The sequence below is a fragment of the Medicago truncatula genome, chromosome 1 (genome assembly GCF_003473485.1).
Source record: "Medicago truncatula cultivar Jemalong A17 chromosome 1, MtrunA17r5.0-ANR, whole genome shotgun sequence".
NCBI lineage: Eukaryota > Viridiplantae > Streptophyta > Magnoliopsida > Fabales > Fabaceae > Medicago > Medicago truncatula.
This window is the reverse complement of record NC_053042.1, coordinates 32,754,974-32,778,917: the sequence shown is the minus strand read 5'-3', so window position 1 is coordinate 32,778,917 and position 23,944 is coordinate 32,754,974. Positions and strand designations below refer to the sequence as shown.

General features: G+C 34.3%; 2 protein-coding genes across 3 annotated transcripts; both read left to right on the top strand.

Moving 5' to 3' along the window:
- Positions 1 to 1,024: 1,024 nt before the first annotated feature.
- Positions 1,025 to 4,083, top strand: LOC25484058 (DNA topoisomerase 6 subunit A). The gene is made up of 2 exons (XM_024778746.2): positions 1,025 to 1,653; positions 3,122 to 4,083. The coding sequence occupies exons 1-2, from the start codon at positions 1,147 to 1,149 to the stop codon at positions 3,866 to 3,868; spliced, it is 1,254 nt and encodes a 417-aa protein (XP_024634514.1). The 5' UTR covers positions 1,025 to 1,146; the 3' UTR covers positions 3,869 to 4,083.
- An 8,919-nt stretch (positions 4,084 to 13,002) lies between these two features.
- Positions 13,003 to 17,747, top strand: LOC25484057 (zinc finger CCCH domain-containing protein 11). 2 transcript variants are annotated; one of them, XM_024778742.2, is made up of 9 exons: positions 13,003 to 13,154; positions 13,284 to 13,448; positions 14,101 to 14,185; positions 14,487 to 14,627; positions 14,714 to 14,802; positions 14,971 to 15,159; positions 15,244 to 15,374; positions 15,584 to 15,686; positions 17,236 to 17,747. In XM_024778742.2, the coding sequence occupies exons 2-9, from the start codon at positions 13,284 to 13,286 to the stop codon at positions 17,416 to 17,418; spliced, it is 1,086 nt and encodes a 361-aa protein (XP_024634510.1). In that variant the 5' UTR covers positions 13,003 to 13,154; the 3' UTR covers positions 17,419 to 17,747. The 2 variants fall into 2 exon arrangements, with proteins under 2 accessions (XP_024634510.1, XP_013468260.1); XM_013612806.3 differs by having other exon boundaries at positions 13,049 to 13,448.
- Positions 17,748 to 23,944: the final 6,197 nt, after the last annotated feature.

The following is a 23,944-nucleotide window of genomic DNA, read 5'->3' as shown; positions in this document are numbered from 1 at the left end:
AAGAAAGTCAAAAGTAGCATATTTGCATTGGTTTCAACAATTTTTGACTTTTAAAAAGTTAAATTTATCACTTTTCACCATTTTCCAATGTTATATTTCTATTTTTATTCTCTTATCTAATGCCCCAAGGGCAATGGTTAGCATTCTCCATAAGTTAATGGTCTTGCTAATTACTTGAGTCACTAGGAAATCCAAAAATGAAACTTTTGTTTTGAACTACAAAATTCATGCGAATTTGTGTTGGATCCACTGTCTCTATATATAAAGTTGATGAGGAACCTCGTGAATTTGACATGTTTGCTTATACGGGGAAGAAGATTGGTTGCAATATCTAATTTTGGGTGAAGAATTTGAGGATATATAGGTTCCGATGACCCTTAATTTTTTTAGAGCTATGCTATGTGTCGCGAGACATATTCTCGCGACTGTTTCACGAAATACAATTATCATATGTCTTTCTTCCAATTTAAGTTATAATATTCATTTCCTACATATATCATGGAATAATAGAACTACTATCGCTCACAAATATTATCTCATATTTTGCTAAAGTTGACCCAAGTAATCCATCATGATTTGTTAGAGCTGAGGCACACACAACAATAGGTAGAAGCTAGTGTGAAGAATTTCCTCAAGCCTAACCCACCCAACCACTTCGGTTTTCAGACAACATCCCACTTCACTGCATGTAAATGTCGGCGCTGTTCATCCTCACCCCAAATAAAATCTCTTTGCAACTTCTGAATCTCATAAAGACACGATTTAGGAATAACACAACTCATCATCGGATAAATAAAAACTGCTTCAATAACTGATTTAGCAAGAGTCACTCAACCGACAAAGGAAAGATGTTTTGCTATCCATAAATAAAAATAATTGATCGAGGAAATGTTGAAAAAGAGTATCCTAACTTTTTTTTCATAAATAAAAATAATTGATCAGTTTTACTTTAAATTAAGACGTAGTAGAAGATTACGTGGATGTTTAGATAGTTCGATTGCAATTAACGGTTGAGATTGTTTGCGAACACATGCTTCAATCTTCAAACCCTTTACTTTCACCAACTCCAAAACCCCCCAAAAAAGCAAAACAATCGCAGAATCACTTTCCCGCCCACACTCACACACCTCCGGCATCCATCCATCTATGGCAGACAACAAAAAGCGCCGCCGTACAGAACCAACCGACGAAATCCTCCCCTTCAAAAACAAACTCAAACCAGACTCGATCATCCTCGAAATCCTCAAAAACCTAAAAGCCTCAACCGCATCTTCTTCCGGAACCAAAACCCTAACCCTCGACGAACTCTCACTCCCTTTCACCTGCCGCGAAGTAGCGGATCTCTCCCTCTCCTCCGTTCAATCCAACATCGAGTCTCTCGTTCTCAAAATCGCTCACTCTATTCTCTCCGGTAATGGTTTCGCCTTCGATGTTCCTTCTCGTTCCGCTGCGAATCAGCTATATGTTCCTGAACTTGACCGGATTGTTCTCAAGGATAAATCTTCAATTCGTCCTTTCGCGAATATTGGGACTGTGAGGAAAACTGCTATTACTGCTAGGATTATTCAGCTTATTCATCAGCTTTGTCTTAAAGGGATTCATGTCACTAAGCGTGATCTGTTTTATACTGATGTTAAGCTCTTCCAGGACCAGGTTTTGTTCTTGTCTATTAAATTTAGTATTACTTTGGGTTTGCTTGGTTTTGGTTATGCATTGCATTATATGAAATTGAATTGAACACCAGACTTTGAAGCTATTTACTCTATTTAACTTGGTTTGATATTATATGACTGGTGATTGATTGGGCATATTCTTTGAGTTGCATATGCCGACTTATACTAACACATAGACATCAATGATAATTTAAGAAAATAGATTTGATTGAATATAACCGTGTGTGTTAGTATAGTGTCTGTGTTCGACACCAACATGTGTTGGTACCATGTGTGTTCAATACCGACACAGTTTGGACATCGGACTCACCTTTGATTTGAAGTGTCGGTGCTTAATAGAATTTATTAGATAAAATGAAAATTAGGTACTTAGGCTTTGTTTGCAAGTTTGGAGGGGAGGGGTTTGGAAAAAAATGAAGGAGAAAGTGGAAGAAATAGATGGCATTGAGACGGGAAGGCTTTGGGGTTTCATTTTTCTTCATAACACAAAACCCTCCTCATTTGGGGGAACTCAAAAATTGTATTGGAGGAGGGTTTTGGATGGTTTACATGAATTCTTCAAATTTAATCTAAGTAGTTATAATATTTTTAAAATTAAAAATATAGTAATCATAGGCATTAATTTATCATTCTCTAAAAAATGACTCTTTAAAAAATTGTGAAAGATTTTACAATTTTCCCCTCCCAAACAAAGCCTTAGGGCCGGTTTGGTTCAATGGAGGGGAGGGGGTAGATTTTAATGGAGGGGAAGGGGATATATTTTATAATTAAATAAATATATGTTTGGTTCAAAAGAGGGTAGGGGAGGGGAGAGATTTTGAAATTAATTTACCTTTTAAAAACATGTTTCTCTTTTTTATCATTTTGATTTATCATCCTATATATACAACAACTTTTAAAAAAACTTTTTATATCATGTTTGTTTTGTTCTTAGACAGTTTAACTGAACATTGCAATTAGTGGGTTTAGTGTCATACCAAGGAAGTTGCTGTTAGAGACATCAATGGATGGGGTTGGCAGCACCATGTAATGGTCTATGGAGTTCGAACATTGAAAACCACTGAATTTAATTGTGAATCTGACATTTTTTGCTTTCTTGTAAATCACAATGAAGGCACTTGTGAAATGAAAACTGGACGAAATTGAAAACGGTGGGGCAGAAAACCTAGTAAGTTACTTTTAACATGGATAATTTAGGATTTTAACAAAAAAACTGAGGGTAAACCTACTTTTGTGGTCAGCCACTCCGCGCTGATGTCCGGGATCGACTACCTAGGATGAAAAGTGAGATATTTGATGAAATAGGATCTCAAATTTCACATCAAACGATATAAACAATGAATAGATTATTATGATTTTATTTTGTTGGTTTTTACTAATCCTAAATAACTTTAAATGTCTCCAATTTAATTAAATAATTGAACTCAAACTTCTCTGTGGTGAATCAGATGCAATCTGACACGGTTCTGGATGATGTTTCATGCATGTTGGGCTGCACACGTTCAAGTCTCAACGTTGTTGCGGCGGAGAAAGGGGTGGTTGTAGGAAGGTTGATTTTTAGTGACAATGGAGATATGATTGACTGCACCAAAATGGGGATGGGGGGAAAGGCGATTCCACCTAATATAGATCGGGTTGGGGATATGCAGAGTGATGCTCTGTTCATTCTCTTGGTGGAGAAGGACGCAGCTTATATGAGGTTGGCTGAAGATAGATTCTACAACAGGTTTCCATGCATAATTGTGACGGCAAAGGGTCAGCCGGATGTTTCAACGAGGCTGTTCTTGAGGAAGATGAAGATGGAGTTAAAGTTGCCAGTTCTTGCGCTTGTGGACAGTGACCCTTATGGATTGAAGATTCTATCGGTTTATGGGTGTGGGTCGAAGAACATGTCCTACGACAGTTCTCACTTGACTACCCCTGATATTAAGTGGCTTGGGGTTAGGCCTAGTGATTTGGACAAGTACAAGATACCGGAGCAGTGCAGGCTGCCCATGACCGAGCAGGATATTAAGACTGGAAAGGACATGTTGGAGGAGGATTTTGTGAAGAAGAATCCTGGTTGGGTTGAGGAACTGACGTTGATGGTTAAAACTAAGCAGAAGGCTGAGATACAGGCTTTGAGCACCTTTGGTTTTCAATATCTCTCTGAAGTTTATTTGCCGTTGAAATTGCAGCAGCAGGATTGGCTGTGAGTAATGTTACGATTAAGAAGTTAGATGCTGGTTATTTCTTTATGTGTCTCATCAGCTTAGTGATTTACTGTCTGCAGCAACAATTTACAGTCGAATGTGGATGAATTTAAGTAATCATCCATAAAAATTGTTCAATATCTTCTGTTGTAAGTCATGTTATGGTCTATGATATTTCAGTATGAGTTTATAATTTTGGTCTTATTGTTTTCTTCTTATCCTTCCATCTGTAAACACAGGATCGACTTCAACAATATCCAGAAACCTGAGCGTTTATGGATTGCTTGAGTTTGCTTAAAATTCTAAACTGAAAGTGCTCTGGTGCTATATAGCAATTGAGTCTGATGAGTGCTAGTACAGCTCTGAAAAAGAAATTGAAAAACTAACGGTCCTGTCATATACTGAGATAACCCCAAACATTTTCTGTGGTGAAGGGTGTATTATCCAAACTTTTCTGATTCTGGCCACCGTTGGTTTTTGTGCTCCAGAATGTGCAGTTGATTGATCGACTCAGTAGATGTTTAGAATAGTGGTGAGTTTGACATAATCATGATGACATTATGGTTTTTAAAGCTCTGACGCGTAGCTTGTATCAAAATCATGGTGGCATGCTGTGATTTTATCAAATTCACTATCGATCAAAACATGCACTGTCTTCGAAATCAGGGCTTTTGTGTTGTTCTTCCAGATATAATTACTGGATGGAAGTGATTGGCAATTCGAAATCTGTAGCAGAGCATAATCTTATTGAATTGGCACTCATACTATGATCTCATCTCATAGGTCTTGCTGATGATTTAAAATCAGAAGAGTTGAATGATTAGAAGACAAATAAGAATTCTGGTGTTTGGATGGTTCTTTCTCTTATTAATGGTCAAGATGTAGTCAGAGTGGATTAAATAGGTAGAGGTAAGCATTTCCATATGAATTAGCCGTGTTTGGAAATTGGAACAGTTTATAGTTTTTGGTTTCCTTTTAAAAGTAACAAAACATATAGTACGTACTTAAAAATGCACCTGTTTTTAGAGTAAATTTCTGTCATACTGAGTTAACAGTCCATTCATCTGGTAACTGGTTCTTTTTATCTGAGGCTTTTCTCTTTTAGGAGGCTTTCTGATCCTCCTCTTCATTCTCTTCTTTATAAAATATGCTCTTGAATTATCTGCATAAAATGAAATGCATTTTTGCTATGATCGATGTTTTGCATATAATCCCATAAAATGGCAGATTTTTGCATATTATTTAATTGTGATGTTGGAGTTTGATATTGCAACTTTGTCCGCACTCCCTGTTGAAGCAATTTAATGAAAATTTCAAGTTTCAACAGTAACTATGGGATGATCATTCTTGTTTAAATATAGAAGAAACTAACCACTAATGGCCTATCCAATGCAACAAGATGCTGTTGCAGCAATGTGTTAAAAAGCAGGCCAATGTGTCCAGTTATAGATTTTTTTTTTTGGTTGATAAACCCCCAGTTATAGATGTTGTCTCATCTTTGCTTTACTGAATAGTACAAAACTCTTGCCTTCCGGTGCTCCTCTTACTCTCAAGTGGAAACAATGGCAAGAGAAAGGGTTGCCTGAAGCACGTGACTTATATTCACATCACAAGCTGCAAAATTTAGCTTTGCTCTTCTTCGAGCATCTTCAGTAAACTTTGTCTTGCCCACTTCAGGACCTGTAACATTCAGAAGATTTCAAAGATTTCCATACGACATTATTTTTCTCAAATTCTACTAATGTACTTATTCATTTTGCTTTAAAAACTTACTGAGAAATAGTCACTGGAAAAATACCGGTGCATCCTAGAACCTGCAACATTGCTTAGCCTGCATGGCAGCGAACATTTTTTTAAACCTTGCAAACCAAATTACCATATTAGATTTATTTATTTTTGACAGAACCATAATAGATGTCTTAGAGATGAGAAACTCAAAGATAATTATACGTTGAGGCTGATTTAGCTTTCCTAGTATTTTTCTGTATTATGTGATTCAGATGAAGATCGCTAGGCCATGCAGATGGAATGATAAATAATGTTTTAAATCAAGTCAATTAGGGTGTCACTAGATGGTAGTTAGAGATTAATTCTTCATGGTAATGAGATCAATTTAATGTGCCTACATCTCTCTGCAGATCTTTCATACATATTGGTCTGCGATAGAATTCTTGCAAAATATTTGAGACTCAATTATATACGAATGACTAATTTCTCGAAGTATTAAGCTCAATTTAAGACAAGAGAACAACATTTCAAAACAAATAACCTTCGATACATATCTACTTCATTTGAACTTTTGATCATATGTTTAAAAGATTCAATTATCTATTAACTGTGTCACATTATGTCAGTATGTCAAGCCTATTTCACATTATATTAGTATATCTGTGTAATGGTAATCCATGGTTTATAAATCTAAGCCTTAAAGATAAGATAAGATGATGGTAAAGGAAAATGCAGACCGACATGAAACTGAATTCATGTCGATATATAAAGGATAAAACTCAATGATGGCTATAACTTTCAAAGCTACATGAAAAACATCAGCGGTATCATGTTCCTTCACCACTAAATCGTGCATGAGAAGGATGTTTGAGGGCCATGCGTACCTATACAATATAAGGATGTGTTTGAATTAAATTTAAATTATCTTTTGGTATAAACATATACAAGTGTTTGAAAGAAAGGAAATGATAAATTTTACGAGCTAGTCCATCACAAAGTATAACGATGTGGAAATAAAAGTTTTTTAAAAAAAAAACACATGAGCATCGTGCACTTGAAAAAAAAAAAAAAGTTTCCTCCGCAATGTATAACAACAACATTAGCGTTGAAAGAATTTTTTAAATTAACTTATAAAATGGCCTTTACCTTGATAAAGAAAAAACTACATTAATAGAAAAATTATAAGAAACATATACATCTTCGTGAGTATGCTTAGTATAATCTACCACTTACTTAGAATTCAACCCAAAGACTACATTATCCACTCTGGAGACCACAAATCCATTTTAAAGCAGTTAAAGAACCCACATGCATATGCATCCCTCTCATCTATTGATCAAAGCGGAGATATACATACTATACAATTTGAGCAAGCACAAAACAACATTGATAATCATCTTTGTCAGAATCTTAACTTAAATTCTAAAATTTAGAATTTTGTGACTTGACTCGTGCACGTTATGACCTCTCTCTTTAAGCTTAAAGGTTACAAATTAATCATCACCCCTTTGAGCCAATTTTCAATGTCCAACATATCCAACCATGTTGAGCAATAACCATGTTCTCTTCTGACGTGTTCCTCTAAACTTTGACATTTGTACTACTCCATACCATAAAATAGTATTAATAGCCATCATTGATCTTTATTCCTCGTTCTAAATTTTGTAGTTACAAAGAAATAATCTATAAAAACTTGCTGAACAGAGGGAACAATCAGCTTTAAAGCATGCTAAAGATCAACTTTCTCATAACAATTGACACTTATTGAACAATGAACTGATTGGGTGCATGTTATTTTCCACATCTTGATCACAACATATGCAACCTGTATGACAAAAAACGAGGCCATATGTTCAAAATCACAGAGGTGAACATGCACAACTTTGTTTATTGCTTCACGATGGAACAAAGGTGAAATTGTTGAAGTTGATTTTGAAGTTGTTTGTAGTTTGTTTTTAGTTTCACATCGCTCAAGTTTTCGGACCGTTGAGTGTATAAATATGCTTGAGTATCATTATCCTTTGTTTCTACCTTTTAGGATGAAATTCAAACTCATTTAATTTGGTATCAGAGTCGGATTAAGGATTGCAATGTGAGAGTTGGACACATGCCATTGTAGTTTGTTTCTAGTTTCACATTGATGAGGTTCACATATTATTGAATGTATAAATATTTTTGAATATCCTCATCCTTTAAACTAGTTTTTGAGATGAGATCCGACAAGTTTCACTCTCCTAGTTTGTTGGTCAACAACTTTTGATGCATTGTTTTATTTGGAAATTGAAGTTTAGTTTGTCTTTGGGGAATATCGTCAATGATCCACCTCTTATAGGAAAACAATGTTGTGTTGGTTGTTTGTGTTTGGTATGCTCTGATTACCATTTTCCATTGCAGGACAATGTTTGATTAAGGTTGGTTATTTGGTTCGGTTTGCATTGGTTTTTTGGTTGGTTTTGGTTTGATATCTTGGTTATTCTCTTTGTTTGTCCTTTTTTTTTGTTGCTGTTGTTGCGAATTCGATGAAAATCACACTAATAACAACTTGATGTGTGGAGTAAGGGATAATCAAGCAACCAAAACAAAGTGTATGAAAGTTATAAATACAAGCCAAAAGTAGAAAACAACGGCGAGAAGAACACAAAGAAGAGAAGAACACAATAGAATTTGTTGACCTAGTTCGGTCCAAATTGACCTAGTCTGGGGGAGAGAGCAGCCCTCCGATCCACTATATGATGAGTAACGTTACAAAGAGAAATCAATGGGTTACAAGAATAAGTCTCCCGCCTAATTCTACCCAAAGTCTCAGCCTCTTCCCGTAACCAATAGACTCAATCCTAATAGTGTTTCCCAATGTGAATCAACCCACAAACCCTAGTGTTTGTTCCGAAGAGACAAACTCTATACAAACCCTAGTTTTGTTGTTGCCTTTCTAAACCCTTGTTTCAGCCCCCTCTATCTCTCAAAGTTTGCTCTGATACAAGGTTTATATTTATAGTAAAAGTATCGCTTAAAATTTGGAACAAATTTGCACTCAAAAATATGTTTCTGTTTTTCGCTGCCAGGACACCATCGTGCCACGATGCGATCCCATCGTGCCACGATTTTTCCAGTACCTTGCCTAAAAACTGAAACCTCCAATCGTGCCACGTAGCCTTGCCATCGTGCCACGATTCCTACAGATCCTGATTTTAAGTTAACTTTCACAATTCTCCACCTTGACTTCAAATCAGTGATGATGCCAATCATCAACCTCCTTGCTGCTATTTCCCTTGCTTCCCACTACTCCAAGTAGCTCCACAAGTTAACACCTCATGACCCCTTCAGCCCTCGGAATGTCTTCCGCCTTCTCGAAGGTCCTTGCAGTCCAACTACACTAGGAATTTTAGGTAGTTCCACAAGCGTACACCATAACATCTTCAACGCAGGACATCTCCCGCTTCCTTGAAGATCACCTTGCATCCAATCACCCTTGGCCTTCTTTTAGGGTAATCCCGCAAGCCGTGCTATACATTCTTCAACCTCATGAAGAAATCCCTTGCTCACCATAGAGCATAGCACCCAAGGTCTTTCATAGTCGTACCATTACCGGTGTGTTCAACTCCACCTCACGCTGAGCGTACTCTACCTCAACTAGCAAATGCGTACATCCCACTATGTCTTCAACCTTGAAACTCCACCGCCTCTCCAGGCTGATGTTGGGTGTTTAACGTCTCGCCAGACGACCATCGCTCCACTACGCATCACTCCCAAGGTGAGACACATCACCTTCTTCATCCTCCAAACAACACCACACCATCAGAGCACCCGCATCCTCATAACCCTCCGAACAATCCTTCTTAAAGTGACCTATCTTGTGACAGTTAAAGCATTCAAACCTTGACTTGTTTCCACTCTTTCTTCGGTTACCTCTACCTCCACCATTCCCTCTTGAGACACTTAGGCCTTCACCGTGTTCATGAGTCAAGTCCTTGGACTTGGTCAACTCCTTGGTTCTCAAAGCCGCTTGAACTTCTTCCAAGGTAACAGTGTCTTCCTTGCCATAGAGCATGGTATCTTTGAACGATTCAAAAGATTTCGGTAGAGCACACAACAAGAGTATAACTTTATCCTCATCCTCAAGTTTCACCTCAATATTCTCCAAGTCATCAAGGATTTTGTTGAACTCCGTAAGTTGCTCCATGATGGCCTTTGACTCTACCATCCTGAATGAGTAGAGTTGTTGCTTTAGGAATTGCCGATGAGCCAAAGACTTTGTCATATACAAAGATTCCAACTTTGCCCACATCGATGCCGCGGTTGCTTCCTTTGCTACTTCTCTCAAAACTTTATCCCCGAGGCACAAGACAATGATAACAACTTGATGAGTGGAGCAAGGGATAATCAAGCAACCAAAACAAAGTGTATGAAAGTTATAAATACAAGCCAAAAGTAGAAAACAACGGCGAGAAGAACACAAAGAAGAGAAGAACACAAAAGAATTTGTTGACCCAGTTCGGTCCAAATTGACCTAGTCTGGGGGAGAGAGCAGCCCTCCGATCCACTATATGATGAGTAACGTTACAAAGAGAAATCAATGGGTTACAAGAATAAGTCTCCCGCCTAATTCTACCCAAAGTCCCAGCCTCTTCCCGTAACCAAGAGACTCAATCCTAATAGTGTTTCCCAAGGTGAATCAACCCACAAACCCTAGTGTTTGTTCCGAAGAGACAAACTCTATACAAACCCTAGTTTTGTTGTTTCCTTTCTAAACCCTTGTTTCATCCCCCTGTATCTCTCAAAGTTTGCTCTGATACAAGGTCTATATTTATAGTAAAAGTATCGCTTAAAATTTGGAACAAATCTGCACTCAAAAATATGTTTCTGTTTTTCGCTGCCAGCACACCATCGTGCCACGATGCGATCCCATCGTGCCACAATTTTTCCAGTACCTTGCCTAAAAACTGAAACCTCCAATCGTGCCACGTTGCCTTGCCATCGTGCCACGATTCCTGCAGATCCTGATTTTAAGTTAACTTTCACAGCTGTCTTTCTAATTATTCTTTTGTTTGATTGTCTTTTTTCCTTTGATTCTTCTCGTTGATTCTCTCTCTCTCTCTCTCTCTCTCTCTCTCTCCATTGGATCTTCTTTTTCATTGATACTCTTTCCATTGATTCTTATATGTTGATTCTTCTTTGTTTGATTGCATTTCTTCTGTTTGATTGCACTTCTCCTTATTGATTCTTCTGATTGATTGATTCTCTCTCTGTTAATTCTTCTATTTTGACGTTTCTCTTTCTGTTTGGTTTGGTTTGGTTTAACTAAGAATTTAAAGATGTTTACGAGAACGAATCAACATGAAAATTGATCATCCAATTCAACTGCATTTTAATCTTATTCAAGCAATCAAGCTTAAGGCCAACTCAAATCAACATATTCAAATCTAATGGTGTTTGATTTGGATATAGCTTTGATTTTTAACATATATACTCAACCCTTCACATGTCATATTATTATAATTTTATTTGTTATTTGTAAATTTCCTAACACAACCCTTATCATATTTTGTTTACGGTTATATATATTTTTTTTATCAATTATAAAAATTGAAGACTAATATAATATGTGAGATTTCTTTCCTTTATTCAAATTGAGAGACCCTTTCTTTGTTATAAATAATATGTCTTTGTGTTTTTTTTGTTATGGCTAAAGGAAAAAGGGAAAAAGAAAGACCAAAATCTTAAGAAAAAGTTTCAGATGTACCATCATCAAGTGTATCTCCACGACAACATAAACTAAGAGGTTAATATCAAAAGATGCGTTAAACTTAGCGAAGAAGTCAACGTATTGACTGTCATCACGAAAGATAGTATGTCTTAAAATTTTACGATTTTTTTTAATGTTGAAGCGCCACACATGAATTAGTTGAATTACTCCATCCGTCCCGGATTAATTGAGCCATTTGCTCAAATCACATATATTAAGACAAATGTATAAATGAAGGAGAGAGAAAAATAGTTTTAAATGCTCTTGTTAAGTATTGGTCTATTCTCCACTATCATAAATGCAAAGTGGAATATATTGAATTGGGAGTGATGAAAGTAGTATTAATTATAGTTATAAAGGGAAAAAGTAATTAAATATGTATTGAAAAGTGAAATGACTCACTTATTTTGGAACACTTTTTTTATTGAAAATGACTCAGTTATTATGGGATGGATGAAATACTTGCCTAATTGCTAGATATTTTTTTCATCATCCCAACTCATGACCGAATTATTTTGATTTGATTTTAGTGTTAAAAGTACGGATTGATTATTCAACTTAAACTAAAAACAATTGATCAATTTAAATATTGAATTTGGTCAAATTCGACCTAATCCAACACGCAGACTCATTAAAATCTCAAAATGAATTAGTGCTAAGCTAATTTTTTCTGGTGGGCAAAATTCATAAACTTTGCTTTTGACTATCATAGGTGGTGGCTTAGACCTCTGCCGTGTCTGTGCATTGACTAGTTTTTGTTATTTTTTTATTTTCTAGCTTTGTTGGATGACTCTGTATATTTTGCTATCTTCTCTAGCACACCTTGGGGTGAGAGTAGTTTGGTTTTAATATATATCATTTTGGCTTCTTAAAAAATAAAGACTAAAAAAAGGGATTGAATAACTCAAATAGTTTGTGCGATAAAAAAGTTGGAGGTCATGCGTTGAAACTTATAAATAGTTTGAGTGGTATAAAGTTGAAGGTAATGCATCCAAACCCAGAAATAGTTTGAGCGATGAAAAGTTGGAGGTCGCGCGTTCAAACCCGGGCAAAAGTTAAAAACTACTCTCTCCGTCACTATATCTAAGAACCCTTTTATTAGATGCAAATGATGTTTACATACAGAGACAAATGGAGTAATTACTAAGATTGCTGATTAAAAAACAATATAATTTGTAGGTTTAAATGTGTCATTGGTCCCTGCACTTTCATCAGATTTTGGCATTGGTCTATGCACTTTTTTTTTGTTTGGCATTGGTCCCTGCACTTTGTAAAAATATTGGTATTGGTCCCTATGATAACTTTCTGTTAAAAAAAAAAAACAAAACCAACAGAGTGCCACGTGGCCCAATCATTTCACGCCACGTGGCACCAATATCAATATTTTTACAAAGTGCAGGGACCAATACCAATATTTTTACAAAGTGCAGGGACCAATACCAACAGTTTTGTGTTTTTTTTTTAACAGAAAGTTAACAGAGGGACCAATACCAATATTTTTACAAAGTGCAGGAACCAATTCCAAACAAAAAAAAGTGTAGGGACCAATGCCAAAATCTGATGAAAGTGCAAGGACTAAAGAGATATTTAAACCTAATTGGTATGTATTTGAATTTTTAGGGTAAAAATGTATTTGCATAAAAAAAAGGGTAGAAAAGGTATTTTGAACCATTTATCTCCTTTCAAAGTGGCTTTCATTTTCCCCCAAACACAAGTGACGTGCAGTGTGATTGAAGGGGTATATCGGGAATTCCAAATTTCCGTAAGCTTCTCGAATCCAAAACACAAACCCTAATCTAACCCAAACATTGGCACCAGGTACACACACACCCAGAAAATCTCTCACATCTTCTTCTTTATTGTTGTAATTCGATTATTGAATTGAATCAATTACTACTACTACTACTATATATTTATTGAATTGAGTTTATTTGATGCCGATACGAGATGCCTCCGAAGCAATCAAAAGCTGATGTAGCCAAGAAGCAGAAGGTTGTTGAAGACAAAACTTTTGGTCTCAAAAACAAAAACAAAAGCAAAGCTGTTCAGAAATATGTTCAGAATCTCAAATCTTCCGTTCAACCCAGAACCGATCCCAAACAAGATGCAAAGGTATTCTTAATTATCATTATTCCATATCTTAGATTATTCAAATGGGTTTTCTGTTTATGCCCTGTTTGGATTATCAGCTTGTCACGATAATCGCTTATGTATAAACTATTAGCTATTTTTATGACAAAAGATACAATATAGTTAGATTGTTTTTGTATAAGCAATAAACTGTTTTTATAAGCTATTTAGGAGAACTTGTAACAATAAGTTGAAAAGCTTATGTGCATGTCATAAGCTGTTTTCGTAAGTCTCTTAAACAGTCTCTCAAGTGCTTATGTCAGTAGATAAGCTCAAATAAGCCAATCAAAAAGGCTCTTATTGATGTAACATTAGATAGATTTTTCAACTGGGTTTTCTGCGTAGGCCTGTTTGGATAAACAGCTTAAATTGCAGCTTACATCTTATCATGATAATCGACTATGTATAAGTTATTTTTTTAACAAAAGATAAATTATAGTTGGATTATTTTTGTATAAGCAATAAGTTGTTTTCAGGAGAACTTGTGACAATAAGCTGAAAACAGCTTATGTGCATGTCATTAGCTGTTTTGGTTAAGTCTTCTAAACAGTCTCACAAGTGCTTATGTCAGTAGATTAGCTCATATAGGCCAATCCAGAAAGGCTCCTAATTTGTTATATTTTGATGGTAACAGAAAAAGAAGGAGGAAGAGAAGGCAAAGGAGAAGGAGCTGAATGATCTGTTCAAAATTGCTGTTAGTCAGCCTAAAGTCCCACCTGGTATTCATTTTATTGTTTTTTTTCTCTTCTGATTTACAAGTTTAATTTTGATATACTGCCAGTGTAAAAAGTTTTACACGATCAGCAAATGAAAACCAATTATATTTGTAATTTTAGTAGTAGTTATTATGATGATTTAAGTGAAACATTTTTAGTGATGTGACAGTTATGATTGATTGACAATGTAATAAATCTTTACATTACAGTGCCATATGAATCAAAACATTTTTTCTGTAGTTCAATGGGTTTTTATTATTCAGTGTTGCTGGGATTGGGAACTAATATATCTGAATTTTGTTAGGTGTTGATCCCAAGTCCGTATTATGTGAGTTTTTTAAAGTTGGTCAGTGTGCTAAGGGATTCAAATGCAAATTCTCTCATGATTTGAATGTTCAGAGGAAAGGGGAGAAGATTGACATATACAGTGATAAGCGTGACGATGGTATGTAGATTGTGTTTGTTTGTTGTTGTTTTGGTTTTGATGGCTTTCCTTTTTCTTACTTTTTGGTTTTGCTCTTATGTTGTCAGATACGATGGAGGAGTGGGATCAAGAGACATTGGAGAAAGTGGTGGAGTCGAAGAAAAATGAGTATAATCAGAACAAACCAACAGATATTGTATGATTTATTAGATTTGTTGGCATTATGTTGCATTGTTTTACTTGATTTTATCCACTTTCATTTTTTATGGCTAATTCAAGGCTTCTTTTTAATGTTTGATTTTTGTGTATTATTCAAATCATATTTAATGGAAATAACCTCTATACGTTGTTTATGTACTTTTAGGTATGCAAACACTTTTTGGATGCGGTAGAGAGGAAGCAATATGGTTGGTTTTGGTCATGTCCAAATGGTGGCAAAAATTGTATCTATAGACATGCACTTCCACCTGGATATGTTCTAAAATCCCAAATGAAGGCTTTGTTAGAGGAAGAATCTGATAAAATGCCAATTGAGGAGGAGATTGAAAAGCAGGTAAACTGTTTTTTCCCCTTACAAGAAGCATCGTCATTTGATTATTGTATCAAGCTTTCTAACATATTATGTAACATGGTATAGCGTTCCCAAGTGAAAACTACAACTCCTATAACTACTGAGTTGTTCTATCAATGGAAGAAGAAAAAAATGGATGAGAGAGATGCCAGTTTGGCTGCCCAACAGGCAGAGAGGGCAAAGAATGACCGTATGAGGTATGTCCATTATCTGTTATCGATCTTAGATTATTCACATATGAATTGCATATTTATAGCCCCTCCTTTTTAATTGAGGAAAAGGGAAATATTGAAGGAGCTGCATGTTTTTTGGACGTGTTTTTAAAGTGTATTACAAATGGTATGAAAGCTGATGAACATTTTCTTATTTGTTTCCTAATCATGTTGTATTATCTTCTTAAATGCAGTGGTCGTGAGCTGTTTTTGTCCAATGCTAGCTTGTTTGTGGATGATGCTGAAGCATACGACAACTACCAAAGAGAACCAGAACCTGATGAAACTGAACAGAATGTAAGTTTCTCCTAGTGCGTGTCTCATTGTAATTTTAATGCCTTTTCCATGGATATAGATAAAAAGCTGCAATATGACTGGAAAATTTGAAGGCCATAACTTCCATTTTTTGTTATGATGCTCGAAATAAACTAATCCTGCTTTTCTAGTTTTATGCAATTATGTACCCTTCAACTTTGCTTTTTGGTCCAATGGATCTTAGTTTAGACATGGGGTCCCCATGCCAGTCAGTAACGATTGGGATTTATGGTCCAAATGGGCTTGTTTGTAACTTTTATGCATGAGGAATCCCATAGCAAATGTTTTTTTTACCCCAAAAATTGGCTTTTAGGAGTGGATTCTCCTGCTCGTGTTTTGAGCTATAAATTTTGCATGCAAATTATTGTTTGCGTGCGACAATGTATGGTGTAATTAGTGTCTCATCTTTAGGCTTACCTATACTTTTTGAGCTTGCACCTTGTAACCAGTTGTTTTATGAATTTGTGCCTGAATTCCTGTTTGGAATCCCAAAACCATGGCTTTGGAAAAAGGTACAAGAGGTAAGCTGTTGTCCAAAACATGGTTTGAGGATTTCCTAACAGAAAACAAACATGCTGTGTGATTATTGTGTATGGATTGTTCATTACTCCATGTGTCCCTACTTATAAGACTCATTTGGTATAGTTGTTAGCCCCTAAATATAAGTCCCTTTGCAAATTTCTAGATACATACAGTATTCTTTTTCCAAATACATACTTTATCAATACTCTACCAATTTGTCTTGGAAAATAGGAATATGAAAAATTAACATCGAATGCATCTATACATAGAGATTAATTTAGTAATAGTCATAACAAATTATACACATCAATTACACTACAAACCTTTCTTTGTATATGCAAAAAGTGCCAAAGGACCCTATTAAATAGGGACACGGAGGGAGTATTTTCTAGTAAGAAGTTTACTTAGTTTGTAAGGTAGGTGGTAAGTATATTGGCAAATTATTCTAAAAGACGTGGAATTTGTTGTGGATTGTATTAAGTTTACAATTGCACCTAGTTCTTGTCTATAAGCACATTGAGGTGATATGCTATAACACATCTTTAGGTTTTGTTTGGGCGAAAGGAAGGAAGGAAAATGGAAGGGATGATAGGTTTTTTTTCTTCTTCTCCATAAAACTTAGACCCTCCTATATGAAGGAATTCAAAAAATATACTAGGGGAGGATTTTGGAGGGCTTTGACAAATTGTCCAAATCATTTTCCTCTTTTATTTATAAAATTTTCTCAAAACAAATAATCAATCATAAGCACTCTCCTCTCTTTAAATTTTTTCTCCCAAACAAGGTGAGAAATTCCTCCTCTCTTTCCTTTTTCCTCCCCTCCCTCTTTCCCAAACAAACTCTTCAATTGAATTCCCAAAACTAGAAAGCAATATAATATAGGCTCTTGAGTTAAAAATGTAGCCGACCTCACTTAGTGGGATAATGATTGGCTGTTGGATTAAAATGTGCCTTTTCAATATGCTTTTACTATATATTTTGTTTTCCTAACTGTTGTATCCATCTTCAGGGGACTGGGAGTGCTGCTAATAATGGTCCCAGCACCTCAGCAACAGGTGGCGCAGACGATGAACTTCCCGATGACATTGACGACGACGACGATGATGAATTGGACTTGGACGAGTTGAATGAACTGGAAGCAAGTTTAGCCAAGACATCAATCCAAATTAAGGAGCCAGGAGCTGAAGCTTAATCCTGAGGAGTATTCTCAACATTGATGTGATAGTTTAATGCCTCTACTGAACAATATATCATTTGCTTCTAGCCACTGCCCACTGGCATTCCTTGCATTCGAGGAAGTTTTTTATATGAAGCCTTTGATGATAATGAAATCACTATTTGCAACATTGCATTTGGTATGAATGCTGACAGTTTAGTATGATTCGGTTTTCTGTAGTTAGGTCCCTCATTGGACCTGTGACTGGGATGGACATTTTTGTTGTTTGAATATGGGTAGTCTTTGTACAGACTGTACCTAATTTTTGTTATTGAGTTTCCTCTACTTCGCAAAGGCTGCTTCAATATTGTTTTGTTGTGTGATTTTCTTGATGCCACCACTGCTAAAACATATGTCCTTAGGGAGCTAGGGTATTTTGGGAGTTTCTGGTTGAAAGAAAATGAATTGGAAAGCAATATGTGGGATTAAGTCATCTTTGAATCCATCCTCTCATTCGAAAGTAAAGGGATGAAGTAGAAAATAGAGAAAGGAAAGGGATTTTCATCAGTGACATTTTCGGTTGATCTAAGAAAACGAGATAGTATGAGAGAAAATTTGAAGTCTACAGTAGTTTAAAAGAAAATGAGTGAATCATTTTAGCAGAAAAGCAATTGGGTCTTCCAAAATTTTGGGAAACATAGATTGTTAATCAATTTTGTCTGTCAGTTTCAGTGAAATTGAATCACAATAGATATCAGTTGAAGCTCTAATCAATATTTCTAAGTTCACGTTCCATTTAAGTATGTTATAAATGTTCACTAAACGTATATACCTTGCTAGATAACAAGACTAAACATTTTTACCTTGTTTACAAAATGTCACAATTGAAATAGGTGTTGCATTTTTAACTGCGGGTGAAATTTTTAAGAGTAATTTTATTTTATTTTTACAAAAAATTATCTGCTAAGCAAAATGTATGTGGATCATTGTTTTTTGAGGTGGAGATTTATGTGGATCATTAGATTGATATAGTACTAATAAGATGATTTTTCCAAAAAAGATGACAGGTGAAAGAAAGTGGAAAAGTTCCTCACCTATAATTTTTACTAGACAAACAAACAGCAAGAAACGTATTGAAAGTATGAAAAACAATTGGCAAGCAATTTTGTTGAGTCGTGCTTCGCATTCAAAGAAGAAATAAAAAATCCACATCAATGTATCATTGACCTCTGTGGGGGCATAATAATTGTTTTTTTTATTTTTATTTTTAAGAAGGGATAAAAAGAGACAAAAAGAGTCACTTTATTAAAAAAAGAAAGATAAAAAGAGTCACTTATCCCTAAAATATTTTAAATCAATTTCATTTCTTATTATTAGAAAAATATCTCTTTATATTAAATCAATTTCATTGTTCTTGTGAGCTTAACTCAGTTGGTATGAACAATGCATAATATATGCAAGGTCTGAGGTTCAAATCCCGACCACCACAAACAAACAGATAGACTTATTTCATTGATCAGGGGCAAAACATATGAATTTTAATATTTTACCACATATTATTTCTAATTTTTTGCTACTGTACAAATATACTTATTTTTTTCTTTCACTTTACATCTCAGCCCTTTTCACCATTATTATGATCTCAAAAGAGTTGTTTCACCATCCTAAACTTTTTCTTGAATAACATCGTAGTTTCTGTTCATAACGCGTAGGATATTTTTCCTCAATGGATCTAACTATCTTGAGTCATTGAACTTTCTGAGAGTACATAATTAAAAATAAGCAAGAAAGTCTTGGAACATATTATTATTTGAAAACAGTATGTTTGATCAATTTTAAAGACTTTTTTTCTTCTTACAAAGTCATTTTAAAGACATGTTGCGTGCCATTAAATAGTAATCAAATGATAATATTTTCTTTGTGATGTTTTGTCTCTTAAAGACATGTTGTTTGATCCTGTTATGTAGTAGACTTGCCACATCCAATATAATGGTAAAACCAAGTTTGTAAACGCACGAGTGCTTGATTGGTACTCTTGGATACACGAGTTCATGTTTTTTCAAATGTTTCATTTCAATCATAATAATTGAAATTTACTAATTCACCTCTATTATATCCGCTCATACATTTTTTTTTTAAGGAAACCTTTTCATACAAGTTAAAAAATGTATGAATAAAAAAGAGAGTAATATTTTTTTATTAAATTGTCCTTATTAAATTATCAACTGCGTTCATCATTATTATTTTAAATGCAAAATGACATATGTCAAACTCAGAAATAATACAAGTAATATTAATTAATGATACGATTGGAAAAAAATTAACTAATATTAGATTAAAATTTGAAATGATCATTCATCTTGAGATAATTTTATTTTTTTTAAAGATAAACCATTCATTGTGGATGGAATGTTGTAATTTTTGATATAATCTTTATTTAAAAGTATTTTTGTGTTAAGTGATTTGACTATGTCAAACTATTAAACTCAAGGATTAACTTAGTTACTTGGTTAAAGAGTTATGTGACATTTATTAACCTCTTAATATAGTATACACATGCCTTTCATGCTTAAAAGTTGGAACTGCCACTAAATTGTCATTCTTAATTTTCTCTTTAGAAAAATGGTCATGGCTATATATTGTTGTGATCAGTAACACAAGATAGATGAAAAATTAAAATATAATACACGTATACCTCACAAAGAAAAAAGAAAATTTGTTTTCTTCTCCTCCATTTTTCTTTGAGATAAACATTTGTCTGATAAATTTGTGATTCTTATTGTTCTGTTACCTCCATAACTAGGAGAAGAATCGGTTGAATTATGGGAAGTTTGCGTACATGGAGGTGGATAAATTCCAAGAACAGTCCTCATGACGCCTTAGGTTAATACTAACGTGTTCAATATTAAGAATATAGTTCAAGTGAAAAGTGCTAAATTTTGGTTTAGTTTTCCCATTCTAATTTTGGTGTAGGTTCCCACTATATAATCCCCTAATTTTGGTTTAATTTTAAGGGACGGCAATAGGTCTTCACCTTCACCCATAATGTTGTGAAAGGAATTAAGCAGTGGACTAGGGACAAAATTTAAAAGACCATGGACATTGTTGTCTTATTGTTTTGCTTTACGGTATACGTTTTTTTAAAAGTAAAAGCTCTTTATAGATGTTGTTTTCATCATTCTTGATCTTTTCATTTCAAAAGGCCACTCAAAATATACCACTACAAGAATGTTAGTGCACGTCCCTATTCAATAATCAAGTCTTATGGGTTGAGACGCCAAAGAATATTCCTAGGATCCAGAACTAATGTCGATATAGATCCCACATAAAATGGTGAGACCAGACGGGTTTCACGCGGCAGAAGAGCGAACGTTAGCAAGAGTTTACATAGCATTTCACTTGTTTCATTACTCATAAATTCATCTTTAGGTTTTGTTTCCTTTACTCATTTACAGATTATTTTTATGATAAAAATGTAAAAACATGAAGAGGAAAATTAAAATGTTAGTTTTTCTCACCTCTCTTTCACCAAAACAACTTTGCAAAGAACTTACGTTAATTATATAAAGTAACATTAAAATAAGAGGAAGCATGCAGAATCTGCACAATAAACTCATTTCAAAGTTGAAATATAGAATTGAGTGAGACTTACATGCCAAGTAACAGAGCTACAGTTATTATTCATCATACAAGAAAATACAGTACCATACAAGTTGATTATCTAAAAATGAACAGAAAAAAAAGGACCATATAAGTTAAATATATGCATTATGCTGCAGAAAGTAACCATGCACGTGGAATTTCGATATAAGAGAACGCAAGCAACATACAATGCTAATGATACTCTAGAATTAAGCATGACTAGAGTCATTTGGTTTTGAAGAATGTGACTCCTTTGCCACCTTTTCCTTGCTAAACATTGCTCTTCCTGCTTTGACAAATTGCGTCATTATCTTTGCTTTGATTTGGCCTCTTTTTGGAGGAAGAGGAATTCTAACAGTAGTCTTAGTAGTAACTATTGATTCAACATTTTCATTTGTTCTTGACATTGCTAGCCTCAAATGAAAGTATTTTTTTTAGATTACGTAGAAAGACAGAAACAACAGATAGTTTATGCCAAAGAGAAACTAAGAGAAAGAAAACATGGAAGTGTATGCGTGTATACAAAAAGTGTATAAAGCATATTTATAATGTTGAAATTGAGACATCATGTTCTGTTACATGCATGGATATGGCCCTCCTAAATTAACATATGGAAAGAAGACCTTTTTGTGGAAGTGCTCAATAATGCTGATTGACGACACACTCAAGTGATAAATATGTTTTCTACCATAATTAACAAGTGATTAATTAGTATGCTATCTTCTTCTAATTGCATACTTCAAAACGAGCCTACAGATACACGATACTTGTGCAACAAGTCAACAATTTATGTTAAATAACTACTTAGGTTTTAGAGATTCTATTCACTTTATATTATTATGTGTAATCTAGCATTTTCACCACATTAATTCTAATTAATCAAGACTTTTTTTTTTTTTTTTTTTTTTGGAATATTAATCAAGACTTTTAGTTACTAATTGAAGTGAGTGTGATACAGACATATAATTACCATATATATGCATGTGAATACGGCACTACCAAACAAGACAAAACACCTTGGACTGCTGGATTTCATCATAATAAACTTGGACGGTTGGATAACACATTATAGACCAAGTCAAGTCATTGCTTGATTTTATGACCAGACAAAGCTAAAGAAAAAAAAAATTCTTAACCAATGTAATGACTTGGAACCACTTTTGTGTCTACCATGGTAAGGGCCCAATTATGTTAGAAAAGGCAGACAATTGCCTAACTTGTGTTCTTTTGAAGAAGGGATAACAAAATCGTGGAAAAAGTGGTTATAATATTTGGGTATATGAAGCACATTGCGTGCAATGATAATTTGATTTGATAACTTAGAACTAAATTAGAATTATGCTGAATATATTGATTTTTCAAGTCTTTCTTCATGAACCTTGACTTATAGTATTTTTCATATGACACAAGATACAGTGAAATAAAGCATTCGTGTATGCATTACTAAGACATGTCTCATCCTTGTTCTCTTTTCTTATATCAATGTCCTTTTCTTGCACTGTTTGATGTACACGAGTTTGAGAATGTTGGACTTGGACAAAACTAAACATCAAAAAGGAATTTTTATAATTAAATATAAAAATCCAAAAGTGGGCAACTTCAGATTTTGGACTCATGAAAGGTAAAATTTTCCTTGAATCATATCAGAGTTCATTTTTACTAGAAGATCAAACACCTCACCATTCAGAGAAATCAAAAGAAAAACAATCTCTAAGCAAGTAGTCCCCACGCCTAGAAGGCTAAGAATCCAATAGGTGCAAGCAACATATGCATTATATTGCAAAAATTCTTTTATGCATTATTAGCACATACATCTCTTCCAAGTGTTGTGACAAGCCTTGAACACATGGGACAAAGTTCTCTATCTTTTAATTAGCTGGTAAATGTAGTGACTTTAGGAAAATTTTAGATAAGATAAGAGAGATCATAATGTTTAAAATTGAGGGAAAAAAAATATGACAAAGCAAATCAAGAGAGATAGAGGGAACATCAAAATAGTAAATTCATTAATTTGCAAGTCCTGTTCCTCCAAAACTAATAGAAAAATGATACATCATATTAGTTCTTTTATATTATCATCACAATCAAATACTTGAAATATAATAAACACATTTGTATTTTATGTGTAAATGATTTTTTTGGTCTAGTAATAGTAATAAAAATTAAAAGAAAAAAATTGATTAGACTAAACACAAATTTATTTAATTGAACAACTATATAAAATTTAGATTTTTTTTTACAGAATTAATTTTTAGATTATATATATCGAATTATTTTATCAAAACCCAGAAAGAAAACAAAGTTTGATCAAATTATGTCCTAATCTTATTTTTGTTGTAGCCTACATAATGCTAATCACGATCCTTAAAAAAAAAGTACTAATCACGATAAAATCCATTTAATTGTTTGACATCTTCGTGTTGTATTTTAAGTAGGGAGGGGGTTATTTGCATTTTTTTCCTTCTTTTCCAGTCAAGAAGTTATGAATCTTGATTCTATCATAGGATATTCAGCATGAAATAAATCTGCATCCAAATTACTTATTTTGAGACAAGAGGGTGAACAAAATTTCAACAAAAAAAATAAATCGACATTCTTAACATCCTTTTATGTTTAAAAAAACCACATTAACTTTTTTCGAGAAGCACATAGAATAGAGGCTATTCCAAATTAAGAGATTACATTATCGCTGCTGCAAAATCAACCAACAACCACCATCTAAAATGGGCAATAACCATTTCAATTATATAGTATTTTCAATGAATATGTAGTTTTCTTATGTGACGTGCATTTATCTTTAGTTTGCTTAAGCATTATTATTATTATTTTTCTTTTCAAAATTCACCTCTTAAAAGTTAATAAGTGGAATGTTTGAGATTCGAACTATGATTTCTACTCGAACTCTTCTGATTCCTACATA